The sequence below is a fragment of the Quercus lobata genome, chromosome 2, assembly GCF_001633185.2.
Source record: "Quercus lobata isolate SW786 chromosome 2, ValleyOak3.0 Primary Assembly, whole genome shotgun sequence".
Taxonomy (NCBI): Eukaryota; Viridiplantae; Streptophyta; class Magnoliopsida; order Fagales; family Fagaceae; genus Quercus; species Quercus lobata.
This window is the reverse complement of record NC_044905.1, coordinates 28,797,110-28,813,158: the sequence shown is the minus strand read 5'-3', so window position 1 is coordinate 28,813,158 and position 16,049 is coordinate 28,797,110. Positions and strand designations below refer to the sequence as shown.

General features: G+C 36.8%; 1 protein-coding gene across 3 annotated transcripts; it reads left to right on the top strand.

Annotated features, from left to right (window-relative positions):
• The first annotated feature begins 9,225 nt into the window (after window positions 1-9,225).
• Window positions 9,226-15,145, top strand: LOC115975212 (WD repeat-containing protein 44-like). Of its 3 annotated transcripts, none has more exons than XM_031095913.1 (9): window positions 9,226-9,554; window positions 9,738-9,795; window positions 9,921-11,137; window positions 11,245-11,335; window positions 11,492-11,649; window positions 11,726-11,777; window positions 12,821-12,900; window positions 13,003-13,096; window positions 13,891-15,145. In XM_031095913.1, the coding sequence occupies exons 3-9, from the start codon at window positions 9,983-9,985 to the stop codon at window positions 14,475-14,477; spliced, it is 2,217 nt and encodes a 738-aa protein (XP_030951773.1). In that variant the 5' UTR covers window positions 9,226-9,554; window positions 9,738-9,795; window positions 9,921-9,982; the 3' UTR covers window positions 14,478-15,145. The 3 variants fall into 3 exon arrangements, with proteins under 3 accessions (XP_030951773.1, XP_030951774.1, XP_030951772.1); XM_031095914.1 differs by lacking the exon at window positions 9,738-9,795 and having other exon boundaries at window positions 13,891-14,135; window positions 14,243-14,380; XM_031095912.1 differs by lacking the exon at window positions 9,738-9,795.
• Window positions 15,146-16,049: the final 904 nt, after the last annotated feature.

Sequence of the window (16,049 nt, the reverse complement as noted above, 5' to 3'; positions counted from 1 at the left end):
ATCAACCGAACCCTATCATCCCTCGACCTCATATAGTAGGTTTTTCCTTTCAATTTCTGGAGGTTATAGCACCAGTTTACATCATGGTGGGTCAGTCTTAAACCCATTTTCTCTTTTAAAGCGTCCACGCAACCCAAAATCCTAAGAACGTTGCCGGCGCACTGGGTAGGGGCTAAACGAAAATGCCTGAGGTAACCCCTCGTCACTGGTCCCATAGGGATTCTCATACCTCCCTCTACAAAGGCGAGGACGGGAATTACAACCGCGTCCGTTCCCCTCTTAATGTGCCATTCCCCCATCTTACAGTGCTCCAGATTTACGTTGGGGGGAATCCTATAATCAACGATGAACTTATTCATCGCCTCTTCAGTATCGACCAACTTCCTCAATCTCAATTTAGTCGCCTTTGTCATTTACTAAAACAAACCTAACCCGCGACGGAAAAGAAAGGGAGTCAAAGAGAAAAAACTCAGAAAAGAAAAAAACGCGAGGTAATGGAGATAGGGAACTTACATAAAAGGAGAATTACGCTTCGGATGGGCTATATGTGCTTGAGAAAGACTTGAATTTGGGCGGAAGTTCGGATGAACCCTGGATACACGCACTAAAACTCTTAAGTACAGAACTGGAGAGACGGATCCATCTCCAAAAAATCTTTTATACTTTCTAGGGTAAACTGCACGCCCTTTTTCCCGCCCAAAGAGGCCAGGAGATCACCACCGTTCGATTTCCATCACACCGTTGAACGTGGGAAACACCAAGCCTCCCGTATTTAATGAGGCCACGTTTCGCCTTCCAACGGCTCTAGGAACGTGCCTTGGGCAGGTGAAAAACCTCGGGAATCGATAGATGACAAGGATTGATAGGCATTGGCAGATCCCTGATGTCATCAAAACCCTCCTATCCGTCCGAGGGGACGGATAGCAGGATTTTGAGGGGCTATTGTGGGTCCGAGAGGTCTGCTATCCGGCCCAAACTCTATCTGGGCCCAGGGCCCGTGCCGAGGAGGTATCTTGCCGAAGACGAATGATCAGTGGCCGAGGTAGCAAGGGGAACGGCTGAGAACCTACCCTGTCCTCGGCATTCCAAAGCTTCAATGGGAAGACCAACACCATGGTGTAGGCAATCCCCAAAAAGCCCCCTCAAGGGGATGTGAACGGAATGAGACCCATAGGGAAGCAGGGTGTGAAATTGGACCAAGGAAAATGCGTCCCCTCTTCAGTAAATGCACCTGCCAATACTCAGAGCTGATTAATGAGAAAAGACGTTTGGACGGTGTAAACTTCGATCCATGCAACTAATAGAAAGTTAGACGGGACGGTTGATGGGATGGATACAGAAATAAGCTCCTGCCTGACCTACAAGTGGAGGGCTAGGATCAACCAAGAAGGACTATATAATGTAAAAGTTAGTGCACCCAACGGAGGCTGGAAAAAGTGGCAAAAAACCAGAGCCTCCCAGCCCACCTCCAGGAGAAAGACTCCAGGGGTGAAGGAAAACTTAAACTTGTACGAACACCGCGAAAAACCCACCGCCTGTCAACCAGGGCCTACCTTCCAAACCCACGCTCTACAAATGATATTGTTAGGGGCCTTTTTACGTGCGAACCCGACACTGTTACGGTCCGCCACGAATCGCGTCCTTACAGTAATAAAATAAGATTAATTAACTTTTATTGATAAGAATAAATAAGTACATTGAATTAAATATCAACTCTTAAAGGAAATATTTGAAAAATAAAATATCAATTCTTAAAGGAAATATATGAAGAATCAAATATCAACTCATTAAGAAAAGAATTTCTTTCAACCAACGGTAAGCTTTTTTTTTTATTTTTTATTTTATGGAATTTCTTCTATAATTGTAACTTGTAAGGAAAGAATTGGAATTTATCAAAGGAAAGAATGACTTTCTTTCCAGAGGCACAGAGGTAGGGTAACAGTCATCTTAGTAACTTTGTTTTAAAAATCAAAGCTACTAGACTAATACCAAAATATATATTTATTATGCATATTGTATCATAATCATTCCAAGTATTTAGTGGTTAGGTGTGTGGTCTTAAAGTTTTTATAATGTCTAAAGTTCAATCCCTCACCCACTCAACCCCTAAATTATTTTGTTATAAATTTTGGGTAATGAGTCAGGCTAACAGGTCGGGCTACTGGGCTGGGCTAACAGGCAGGCCCACTGGGTGCCCATGGGTAAAGAAACCAACCCATAGCCTGTCCCATTGGGCTACTGGACTGCCCACGGGCTTCAATATTATCGGGCTGGGCTGCCCATTAGCCTGGTGGGCTAACGGGCTACTGGGCCAGCCCATGGGTCATGGGCTATTTGATGACCCTTAATTTTACCATTTATAAGGGTTTTTTTTTTTTTTTTTTTAAATGTGTATGTATATTTTATCTAAGATAGAATTCTACTCTACTCTAGTCTTATCTAAATATATGTATATGAAATTCTATCTTGAAAACTTGAACACTGGTTCTTCCCCCTATACCCCACAAACACTTATACTTGTGGAGTGACCAACACACCAATGATGCGCAATGATAATATAATAAAAGAGTAATACTACAGATACAAACTATTTTACAACATTTTTACAAATTGTTGATATGGCTTAAGTATTTTCTAAATAATTATTGGTAATTAAAAATATGATGTTAGTGGTACCGCAGATTAGAACTAGTAAGAACACTGGTTCTTCCTCCCAAACCCCAAAAATACTTATATTTGTGGAGTGATCAGCACATCAATGATGTATAATGGTAATATAATAAAAGAGTAATGTCACAGGCATAAACTATTTTACAACATTTTTACAAATTGCCAATGTGGCTTAAGTATTTTCTAAATAATTATTGATAAGTAAAAATGTAATGTTAGTGGTGCCCCAGATTGGAATTAGTAAGAATTTGCTATATTAATATTTTGTAAAAATGTTGTAAAATAATTTGTATCTATGACATTACTCATAATAAAATTTAATCCTATGACATTTGTTCCATGATAATTGTTTTTATAAAGGACTTTACAGCTAATTAAAACTCACTTACCATTTATATATAATTTATAAATAGATTTATTTTTTTTCATTTTATTATGAAAAATGCTAAAAAAAAACAATTTTTTTACAAAAACTTTTACAAAGTGATTATTGATAAATAAAAAAAATGATGTTATTGGTGAGCTCAAATAAAAATTAGTAAAAAAATTGACTACAACAATAATTTGTAAAAATATTATAAAATAATTTATGACCATATCCTTGCTTTTTATTATTAATGATATACATACCAAAATAATCACTCATAAGTTAACTTATCAGACATCTCAATCAGTGTATTGAAATATTTTGTCTTGATCATTGAGCATCCATAAATGCTTTTAACTTTTAAGACTCTTTTAAAAATTAAAAAAAAGAAAAAAGAAAAAGAAAGGGAGCATCATTAGCTAGAAGTAGGGCTGTCCAGGCAAACCGAGAACCCGCCGGAACCGACCAACCCGACCGGAACCGACCCGTCACGACCGAACTGACACCTCCGACGGGTCGGTGACGGGTCCCAAACTTCAGAACCCGACTTCAGCGGGTGGAGTGGCGGCTTTCGTCCTCAAAAACCCGAGCTACCCGACCCGCCCGACAGAACCTCAAAGAAGGTCGAAATCCGGCGACGATCTGCGCTTCTCAGCTCCGATCCGGCCACATTTGGCCTTCCTTTACTCAGATCTACTCAAATCCTCACTTAGATATGCTTAAATCCGGAGAAGCTAGCCCAGATCTACTCAAACTCGGCCAAACTCCGGTAAGCCCGACTGTAACTTGGCCAAATCTCAGCCATATTTCCATAGATCCGGCGAGTTATCAGCCAAATCTCGTTAGATTCGGCCAGATCTGATGAGATCCGGCCAGATTTCGGCCAAAATCAGGCGATATCGGAAAACCCGAAACCGACCGATTCTCACCCGAAAACCGATACGACCCGACCCGGTTGATCTGAAACGTTATTCGGGTCGGTTGCGGGTAGAAATATTCCCCACCCGATAAGGTCGGGTCGAGTCCGGGTTGGGCACAAACCCGACCCGGCCCGACCCGTGGACAGCCCTAGCTAGAAGTTTCAGGGCATTATATACTGTAACTTCAAACCGGGTCCCTTGATTAGAGTTAAAAGAATTCACAAATGGGACGTATGAGAATTTGCTATATCAATAATTTATAAAAATGTTATAAAATAATTTATATTTATGGCATTATTCATAATAATTTTTTTTTGGTTAACGAAAATAGGGGTCTTTATGGTTATATTACACCCTTGGGCAGGGTACCAATCTAACATAGGCTCAAGCCATTCTAGCCAGTCTGTGTGAGGGGGCCAACCCTCACCAAGGATACCCACCAACGGACTCCTACGGGTAGCGGAACTCGAATTAGGTGTATTACACGAAGCGTCCGAACCTTACCCACTCAGCCAAGCCCCCATTGGCTACTCATAATAAAATTTAATCCTATGATATTTGTTCTATGATAATTGTTCTTATAAAGGACTTTACAGCTAATTAAAACTCACTTACCATTTATATATAATTTATAAATAGATTTTTTTTTCATTTTATTATGAAAAATGCTAAAAAAAAAAACTTTTACAAAGTGATTATTAAAAAAAAAATGTTATTGGTGAGCTTAAATAAAAATTAATAAAAAAAATTGACTATAACAATAATTTATAAAAATATTATAAAATAATTTATGACCATATCCTTACTTTTTATTATTAATGATATACATACCAAAATTATCACTCATAAGTTAACTTATCAGACATCTCAATCGGTGTACTGAAATATTTTGTCTTGATCATTGAGCATCCATAAATGCTTTTAACTTTTAAGACTCTTTTAAAATTAAAAAAAATAAAATAAAGGGAGCATCATTGGCTAGAAGTTTCAGGGCATTATATACTGTAACTTCAAACCGGGTCCCTTGATTAGAGTTAAAAGAATTCATAAACGAGGACGTCGAGAAGTTCAAAGTTCAAAGTTCAAAGTTCAAAGTTCAAACTTAAAAACTTCAAAGTCAAACGATATCTACTATTTTTTGGGTCAACTCGAAAATTTCCAAATTTGGTGAGGTCAACAGAATCGAAAGGACGCGAACGCGATTCACGGGAAAATTAAAATGGAAATACGCTACTATAGCACTCCTGTTTCAAGCTGAGCCACAAAGTTAAATTCTTTGATTGATTGTTATTCTTTTCTTTGAACAGAATGATACATACAAACGATAAAAGTTTTTCTCTTTTTTTTTAATTGTCTCAAATTTCATATATTTAATAATGGATTCACCTTCAGATCTTTTTTTCTTTAATTAAATTATTTTATAGAACATGTCATCTATTTTATATATAAGAAAAATACCCTTAGATTACTAGATTATTGATAAATGACTCATGGTTGGTATTGTTCTATTGGAGTTCAATCCACACGTCACTATATTTTCAATTAAGACATCGAGAGTTTAAATATTTTCTACTAACCGTAACTATTAAATATAGAATAATATTAGAAATATAAATTATTTTACAAAATTTTTTACAAACTGTTGATATAGTAAGTGATTATTGGTAAATAAAAAAGTGATATTAATGGTGGGTCTAAATGAAAACCAATAAGAAATTGGCCACATCAACATTTTGTAAAAATGTTGTAAAATAATTTGTAACTGTAGCTGTGGGAAATGTGCTAAGTAGTGGTACACTCATGATCGCTCTAGAAGCTTATAAACCATGAGTGGGAGGGTTACTTAAGCGATGTGGGACTCGGGTGTCAAGCCCAAAGGGTGAAAATCCTGAGCTCCCACCTCTTCGTGACAAAACCGTGAGGGACTGGCTCCCCAAAACGGACAAAAACTGCTTAATGCGGGAAGTATTCCCACATTGTGCTTAATAGTGGTACACTCATGGTCGCTCCAGAAGCTTATAAACCACGAGTGGGAGGGTTACTTAGGCGATGTGGGACTCGGGTGTCAAGCCCAAAGGGTGAAAATCCTGAGCTCCCACCCCTTCGTGACAAAACCGTGAGAGACTGACTCCCCAAAGCGGACAAAAACTGCTCAATGTGGGAAGTGTTCCCACAATAGCATTACTCTTAAATATATAAGCAAGATTGCTGCTAGACGAATTTGCTAATCTCAAGCATACCAAGCCCGTGGTATCTAATGACATACAATGAACTCTAATATTCCCTTAGTACAAAATCAATGTTGATGGAGCTATATTTGCCTAGCTACATGCTTAAGGTGTAGGTATTGTAATCCGAGACCATGAAGGAAGAGTAGAAGTGATTTTGATCAAGAAGTTGTATATACCATAGGGGCCTTTGGAAGTTGAAGCTAAGGCTTTGGAAAAGCAGTAGACTTTGCTTGGGATGTTGGCATACACGATGTGATCTTTGAGTGTGACTCACAATTAGTTTTGGATGCAGAGTTAAGCATAAACCACAAACAGTCCACTATTCTCTATTTACAACATTATCTCAGAAATGTGCAGAAGTTATAAGATTTAAAATCAGTGCAAATCTCATATAGTCATATGAAAATCCTAATATGATTGAGTCTATATTGACTCAAGATGTATTGAAATTGAATTTATCTTCTTGTTAATAAAATTGCAGTATTCTTATAAAAACTATTTAGGCAAAATTTATAAAATTTATGGAATAACTTACTAAGGTCTTAACTTTTAGTTTAGTTTTAGTACCAATCTTGATGTTTCTAATTATTATTATTATTTTTTTTAGTTTTATATAAAAATGAATAAAGAAGCCAAAGGGCTTGAAACTTAATTGATATTTTTTAGTGTTTTTAATGGAGATCTAAATCTTCATTTCTCTCTTTCCTAACAATTGAATCATATATATGTTTAATAAAGGGTTCACAAGTTAAATCCAAATCATTTTTTAAAGAGTTTTAACCTATGACTTTTTTTTTTATTATAAAAGTTTCAACCTATAACTTTTTATCATTAGACCAAGACACCAATTGATTTTTTGTGTAAGCGAGGAATCGAACCCCATATCTCTTACTTGATGATAAAAGATTTTACTAGTTGAGATAACTAGAACCTTGAATTCAAATCATATAGTCACATTAAAAAGAACAATTACATTTAATCATGAAATGTAATTGTACGGCACAAGGGCCCCCAAGCCTACTTGGGCCCTGGACCTTGACCCACCTTAACCCAACAATACGACCTATGACCCCAACCCCTTTGTCTGAGGCCAAGCCCTAGGCCCACTAGGGCCATAGGCCCAGGTCTTCGGCCGACTTAGGGCCCATTGGGTGAACAAACTGGGTCCACACTCATCGTGCTTTATCACTAGGGCCCTGTCCAGCTAATTATATCACGAGCAAAATGGCAGAGTGGCAATTGCCCTGGGATACGCCCCTCGGCTACTCGACATTGCCTTGGGAATGTTGCTGCCAAGCATATCTTATGAGGTGGGAAGCAGTTCCAATGCCACTTCTCCCACTCCCACCTTAACACCCACTTTGAAACGATGGAATTGGACCCCTAAGCCCACTAATTATCCAGAGTAATCATAGTCCATCCACTACTATTGAGTTATAAATAAGAGATGGGAAGGGGGGAATGCGGGTTGGAAAAAAGCTAGAAAGTTTACTGGGAAAATAGAGGAATACTCAAAGAAAGTAAAAAGAGTGATTCTATGAGGAAAAGTGAAAGGGGGAGGAAAAAGAAGCGTATTAGGGCCTACTGAGCATAAGACCACCCATAGTAGGAAATCCAAAAAGCCTAAAAACAAATAGATTGTGAGCCTAAACAAGAGTCAAGCCCAACGGACTTGTATTTTGGGTGCCCATAATTGGTGCCGTTTGTGGGAATCTCCTATGAAGCCGTGGTTTGATTGAGGCTTGCACTCGAGAAGATATCTGAAAGACGTTCAGGAAGTCATGCTGAGAGTGGTTTGGTGGGGTCTTCTTGGGGATCCACCTGGCGAGAACAAAGGCACAAGAGGCATGAAAATAGGAATCGTGGACAAGAGGAAGAGCGGTTCGGCCTTGGAGAAGGGTCTTACCAAACTTATCGGACAATGTTCGGTGCTTCTGGGCACGGGCAATATGACGAGAGGGATGAGGAATTTGAGCGGTTATGCAGACTGGTGAGAAATTTGGAGTTAGAAGCAAGAGGTGGGCACTAGAGAAGGGATCAAGATAACTGAGAAGGGAAATCTAGTAGTGGGGAAAATCGTTATGGGACAGGATCCAATCAAGTTAACTAAAATCCACTTTATTATCAATTATATATAAAAAACAAACTCCTAGGAATAAAGTATGTCAAAAACAACTTGATTTTTAATAAATGGAAAAACAAATGTGAAAAACTCATCCCTTCAATAAATTGATTGGAAGAGAAACTCACATTAACGAATCTTGCATATATAAATAAACTATTTTGTATAAGATGACATTGGAAAAATAAAACAGAAAAGATGTTAACCAATACAAAGAAGAAAAAGGAATTTGGAAGAGAACTCAAAAGAACGAAATCACAAAGTTTCTTACTTACTAAAAGGTATCGAAAGGAAGAGACTTATATTCATGAGATGAATGTCTTTCTCAAAATATAAGTCTATACTTTTTACTTAATAAATACAATATAATTTATTAAAATAGAATAATCCAAATGCTAACTAAATCAATATTCAAAGATAAGCAATTTGAAAGTTGAAACTTAATTGATAATTTTTTGCTTTTTTAAACAGAGAAGTTTAAAGTTCAAATTTTCTTCTCCTATCGTAATTATTGATTTAAAAAAAAATCAACTTCCAATAATAATATATAATAACAAAATAATTATAATTTTAAAGATTACCTCTTTTTTTGAGAAAAAATTTAAAGATTATCTAAAAGAGTAAAACCACCTACGCATCCAAGTAAAAGAAATACCCTTGGTAGGATAGGTTTTTTATTTTATTTTATTTTTTTATAATTATTATTACAAAAGTTTGAAAGATTGGTTGGACCCAGTTGGTCCAACCCAAGTAAGTGGCAATATCTAATTAAACCAAAAAAGCAAAATCATTCCCATAAAAAAAAATAAAAAAAATCATAGCCATCCAATCCAACGAGGAAACAATTATTCAAAAAAAAAAAATCAATTAGAAAACCAGGACCTATTTGCCAAAAAAAAAAAAAAACGTAAAGAGAGAGAGAGAGAGAGAGAGAGTCACAGATAGAGAGACAACAAAACACAAACTCGAAGCACCTTCCACTCTAGGACCGTGCCTCTTCTTCGTACTAACTCTCATACCGAGGCAATTTTTGCCTTTTTTTTTCACTTTTATTTTATTATTTATTATTTATATTCTTATTTAGTTTTTAGTTTCTTTTAGTACTTTCTATTATTCTTTGCCTCCCCAAGTGGGAACTCTTGTGGATGAGAGAGGGAGAGATATAGATATTGCAGAGCAAAGGTGAAAATCCCTATGGTTGGAGTGGATTTTTGGGGTTTGACCAAGACTTCATCGTGACCCAGGTGAGCAAAACTCTTCCTTTTTGGTTGCAGTTGTGATTTTTAGCTTGATTTCTGTGTTTTATGGAAGCAAATCTATTTGGGTTTTATTAAAATGGTATGTTCTTGAAGTTAATGACTTTATAAGAGAGCAAATGGTAGCTGTTAATGTACACGGTATTTGTCATCTTTTTTTGGTGTGTATAGATTTGGTTGGTGCAAGATCTTTGTTGGGGGTTTTCTGCTGGATTTGATGGTCTGAGTGGTATTAGATTTTAGGTTTTAGTCTTTTTTTTTTTGGTTTAATCCTTCAAATATTTTTACCATATAAATGAGAATTTAGAACATGATTGAGGATCTGATTTATTTATTTTTTTTTGTTTTTGGTAGGGAATAGGATGTAACTAATGGGTTGAAAGCAACCAAAAAAAAAAAAAAAAAAAAAAAATTTGATGGGGAGTTATAGTGAAGAGGAAGAGGATCAATTTTTTGATTCACGAGAGGAGATATCTTCTGTGTCTGATTTGGGTTCGGATTGCTCTGAGGACTGTAGTTCTAGTAATGGCCACTTTGACAGTGTTTTGAATAGATTTTGCAATGAAATTTGGACTAAGAACCCAGAAAGTGTACATGAGCGCCGCAGTAGGTTTCTAAAATGGATGGGCTTAAGTTTGGATTTGAATTTGATCATGAGAGAGGAGGATGGATCGTGCGACAAAATTGAAATGGCTATTGACAGAATCATGGAAAGTAGTGGGGCAGTGCTGAGAACTCAGGGTTTTGAAGAGGGATTTTCTCTTAGTACCATGTCAGATAAAGTGCCAGAATCCCTAGAAAATGGTGTTTCAGAGGATAATTTTGTGTTTAAAATCAAGAATTTGGACGATGGAACTCAGTTTGCTGTGGATGAATTGGGGCAGGATGGAATGCTTAGTAGACTACGTGAAGTGGGTTCCAATCGATCCATTAGTTTTCAAGAGTTTCATAGAAATTTTGGGCCTTCTCCTTTGGTTCATCATCACTTGCGGAGAGAAATTGATGAGGCAAGGTATTTGGTAGATGCAAAAAAGAAAGTGAGGAGGGGTTGGCTAAGGTCATTAGGTGCTGCAGCATGTATTGTTGATACTGCTGCTCTACAGACCAGTGATCTTGAATCAGCATTAAGGACGGGGATGCGAAGAGTTCGGGTTTATCCCTATAGTAAGAGGTCCAAAGAACTGTCCTCCCTTTATGTTTGCCAGGAATTTGTAGCACATGAGGGGCCAATATTGACAATGAAGTTTAGTCTTGATGGAAGATACTTGGCAAGTGCTGGCAAAGATGGAATTGTGCGTGTGTGGAAGGTGATTGAGGAAGAGAGCTCAGACAATTTTGAAAATCTAGAAATTGATCCTTCATGTGTGTACTTCACAGTGAATCATCTTTCCAAATTGTCTCCTCTTGATGTTGACAAAGGGAAATTCGGTAAGATGGAGAAATTGAGGAAATCTTCAGACTCAGTTTGTGCCATTCTCCCTACAAAGGTTTTCCGGATATGGGAGAAGCCTCTACATGAGTTTCAGGGACATAGCGGCGACATCTTGGATCTCTCATGGTCCACAGAGGGGGTTAGTATTTGGAATCAAGCAAGGTTTTTATTTTTATTTTTTATTTTATTGCTTCCTGAATTTGATGAGTATTGATGCCATTTTCGTTTTTTGGGTACTTGCCTCAGTTTCTGCTGTCATCCTCTGTTGATAAGACAGTTCGTCTATGGCAAGTGGGATGTGACAGATGCCTAAGAGTTTTCTCCCATAATAATTATGGTGAGCCTGCTGATTGTTCATATTAATCTCTAACATCTACTTGTTCAATGCTTTGTTTAATGTTAGTTGATCTATGTTGGTTTATTTCTAACTCTGCTCTCCCATTTTGTTTCAAGTCATTTCACACTGATTTTTATACTGCTATTATTTATGCAGTGACGTGTGTTAATTTTAACCCTGTGGATGGAAATTACTTCATCAGCGGTTCAATTGATGGAAAAGTTCGAATCTGGGAAATTGTTGGTTGTAAGGTTGTGGATTATATTGATACCAGAGAGATAGTCACTGCTGTGTGTTATCGGCCTGATGGAAAGGTATGACAACTTTTATGGGTTTAGTTTCTGCCATGAAACATTTGGCATGATATACTGAATTAATCAACTTTTGCAGGGAGGAATTGTTGGTACCATGACTGGGAACTGCCGATTTTATGATATCATAGGTATGCATATCTTCCTGGAACAACCAAACAAATTTATGTTTTTGGTTAATCTTTGCAGCATGTTAATCTTTACAATTCTAGTAAGAGAGAGAGGAAAAAAAAAAAAACTGTTTGAACTAGCTAATGAGCTATAGCTAAACTGGCACTTCATTCTCCTATAATGATGGGATGGAGGGTGAGGTCATGGGTTCAAGATCCAGTAGGCATGTGTGTGTGACTTACAAATAACAAAACTGTTGTAATTACAAAGAATTATAATAATTAGTTGGTTAACTGGTATTTACATTTTGATCACTGACTTCTTGACAGGATGGAATTCTCGTCTGCATATTGGCTTGAGGATATGTTCATATCTGTACTGATTTCTCTGGGTTTTTTTTTTTTTGGTGTATTGTGTTTTTGTGCGTGTGGCTTAAGTGGTCTTAGTGATCCATGATAGAAATGCTGAGCAACAGGAATGGCAGAGTTGATTTTAATTTGAATAGGCGCATTATGGAGTTGCATTGATGGAAACATGTTCACATGTTTATGTGGAAACAAATGGATAATATATTTGGCTGTTGTGATGATTTTAGATTCATTTGTTTAACATGGTTTTTGAAATTTCATAAGAGGCTGTCAAATTCCAGGTATCAGCCTCTAATAAATTGGGGCAAAGCTGCTTACCATGACCTCACCCAAACCCCACAAAAAGTGGGAGCTTTATGCATTGGGTACAACCATAAGAGGCTGTCATTTTGATTAATCTATTTATGGCTTTAGATATTGTCTTTTGTTGCCCATCTATTCTGTAGAGATAGGATAACTTGTTTGACAAGTGTTGAAGACAGAAAATGTCTCATGTTGAATTTATGATATCATAGTATCTGATGCTCTATTCATGAAAATTTAAAACCTCAAAACTTTATTGAAGGGTTAAATAACTTTTTATGGATCAACTTTTTTATTTTAAAAATTCTTTGCACATTAGATTTTCTAATTCTGATTTAATACAAATATGCTTACATGGTTTATTGCTAACTTATAGTGTTTTGTTGTTTCAGATAATCATCTGCAACTGGATGCTCAAATATGCTTACAGGGAAAAAAGAAGTCACCAGGCAAGAGGATAACTGGCTTTCAGGTTAAATTATATCCGCTATTTTGTTCTATAATTTGTGCTCTTTTTAGTTTTTACTAACTAATTTAGTGGAAAAGACTAACTTAATATGGCTTTACTCTTTAGTTTTCCCAAAGTGATGTGAGCAAAGTAATGGTCACCTCCGCTGATTCAGTAGTCCGTATTCTTATGGGGGTTGATGTCATATGCAAATTCAAGGGTATGTTTTTGTGAATCATAATTCTCATTTTTCTGTTCTGCAATTTAAAAAGGTTCTTTTAGTTGCATGGCGAACAATTGTTTTTAATAATTTTGCATATGCAGTCTCCATTTGTTAAAATATACTGGAACTGTTAATAAATTTTTGGTAAAATTACAATTTTACCCCCCAGGGTTTGTTCCTATCACAATTTAATCTATAAACTTTCAATTGTTACATTTAACCTTCTAAAGTTTGGATTAAAATGAATCATAGGGTTCTGTCCAAATTAACAGATTTTGCATCTTGTGGACGAACTTTTTCAATTACAACTTACCCTCTTGTGGTTTAACCCTATCACAATTTAGTCCCCAAACTATTCAATTGTGACATTTTGGCCCCCTAAAGTTTAGTTTAAAATGAAGCCTTTAATGGGTATTTGGATGGAACCCTAACGATATCATATAATTCCAAACTGTTAGGGGTCAAATATGGCAATTGAAAATTTGTGGACTACGATGTGATAGGACCAAATCACAGGAGGCTAAATTGTAGTTTTCCTGGTGGGTTCCAGTTAATTCAACTGGTAGTCCTTTGTTGTCAAATAAGGGACTTGGGTTTGAATCTTGTTTACACCAAAACCAATTAGTGTCTTAGTTTGATGATAAAGAGCAATCATCATGGAGCGGACATTATAGGATTAAATCCTATCATATCTATCCCAAAAAAAAAAAAATTGTAATTCTCCCCAAATTTTATGAAGTTTATGTTCATTTTATTGTTAATTGTTAACTCTCTGCATCTTCCATTTTCAGGTCTTAAAAATGCGGGAAGCCAGATGTCTGCGTCTTTTACCTTAGATGGGAAACATATTGTCTCTGCAAGTGATGATTCAAATGTCCACATCTGGAACTATGCAAGCCAGGACAAGGTTTCTTCTCGGCCAAAGACTATTTGGTCTAGTGAGAGTTTCCTGTCCCACAATGCATCAATTGCTATACCTTGGTGTGGCATACAAGCGTTGTCAGAAACACTTCTCTCCCCAACATTGAGCACAGATGTACGGGGTAGTAATGTCAAAACTGGATCAAAACATCGCAATTTTGATGAGAGTACTGACCAAAAAATGCCTCTATCTTCACCTGATTTTTTCTCTCTAAGCCGCAGGTTTTTGTTGGAGTCTTTGCCAAAGGGATCTGCAACTTGGCCTGAGGAGAAACTTTCTGATTCAAGCCCAATAGCTATTCCACCTGTGATATGTAAATCTGAGTACAAATTTTTGAAGAGTGCTTGTCAGAGCACGTTCAGTTCTCCTCACATGTGGGGTCTTGTGGTTGTGACTGCAGGCTGGGATGGGCGGATTAGAACGTACCACAACTATGGGTTACCCGTTCGTATTTGAAAATATAGGTCTTACTTTCGGATTTGCAATTTGTCATTGCAGATCTGAGTACAAGATTTTGAAGAGTCTTTGCCACAACTCACTTCTCACATCCTTGTGGTCGTGACTGCAGGCTGGGATGGACAGATTAGAATGTACTGCAATTATACATTACCTATTCCTCTTTGAAATCCTGTGTTTGGGAAGATCATCAGACCTTAGTTTCAGTTGTATGGAACTTTAAAGACGTTGATCTCGTTGTTGTAGCAGGATGCAAGGGGTTTAGATTCAAATGATTCTCTCTGCATGACAGTTCTGTTGGTTGTGAGGAAAAAAAGGGTTGGGGGCAGGGGGGGATCTAGTGTGGATCCTTTATAGATTACAAAGTGTATTATACTTCAGTCTGGGCATGCCAATTGGCAAAGCCTTTTTTAACTGCAGTCCAGCCAGGTCTCAAAAGGAGCCTTTGGATTGCTCTTGTATTGGATTCTCATAATACAGGTTTAATTATGATTCTTTTATTTGTTTAAGACCTGAGGACTGTCAGCTCAAAGATATATGTGCTTATGGTCTAGCTTGATGTGTGTTTAAATTGCTTGTATTAGAACCAACATCTATGGGGTTTTCTTTTAGGGGCCTGTTAGAGAGCTTGGCTGAAATTTTATTTATGAAAAGTAAGTTTTGTGTGAGATGGGGAGTACCACTCTCAGCTAGTTCAATTTTATTTGTTGTATTATAGGTGCCAATGCCAATGCATAGATAATGGCCCTTCTGAGTAGCTGAAATTTCTTTTGAATTTCATGCGACCATCTTCAGCAGAATTTCCAAATTTTTGTACTATTTGGAGAATAAATGGTGACTTTTACTTTTTAGCTACTTACTTTTTCAAATACACTTCTAACAGATTCTCTATCCCATTCTCTATCTTATTTAAATATTATTTCTTTATTCATTATTTATTCTTTTTTTAAAAACTACACTTCTTTTAACATTTTTTTTATTCAACACCTAATTATTATAATATGAAAAAAGCATTTGAAGAGTGAACAGTAGCTCATCAGACTTGATGAGCTACTGATTATGAGCCAAAAAAAAATTTAGGAATAGAGAGTCCATTGGAGAGCTTTTTTTGGATTTGACTCTATTATAGAGAGAATTTTGGGTTTACAGAGGCCATTAGAGATGCTTTTCGTGGTATATTGCTTGTGTCAAGGTCTGCAGTATAAAGTTTCTGAATCTCTAAAAAGGAGAACCAAGATTGAACGGTTTACTAATTATCTGGGGAGTGGGAATTTGGGTTTGGTGCAAGCCATGCTTCCTTCTTGAGAAGCAGAGTGGATATGTTATTTTTGTGGATGTCTGAGGTTAGGCCAATGAACCTAATCTGAGTTGCTGTACAATCTGGCAAACGCTTATGACATGTAACTACTATCCCTATTTAACAACAAACAATTGCATATGCTTTTTACTATGACCAAGTGGTGATGGCAACAATAATGTATGTAAATGATTAATTATATTGGACAGATTCATGCACTAAATGTTAGAGCTCTATTATCAACACTAATACAGGAGAGACTTCTAACAAATACT

Bases quoted from the DNA above. Each gene is read 5' to 3' on its own strand.
- LOC115975212 (XM_031095912.1), top strand. From the start codon at position 9,983: ATGGGGAGTTATAGTGAAGAGGAAGAGGATCAATTTTTTGATTCACGA. The intron at 11,650-11,725 runs GTATGACAACTT...CAACTTTTGCAG, and splicing joins GTTATCGGCCTGATGGAAAG to GGAGGAATTGTTGGTACCAT. The intron at 11,778-12,820 runs GTATGCATATCT...TTGTTGTTTCAG, and splicing joins CCGATTTTATGATATCATAG to ATAATCATCTGCAACTGGAT.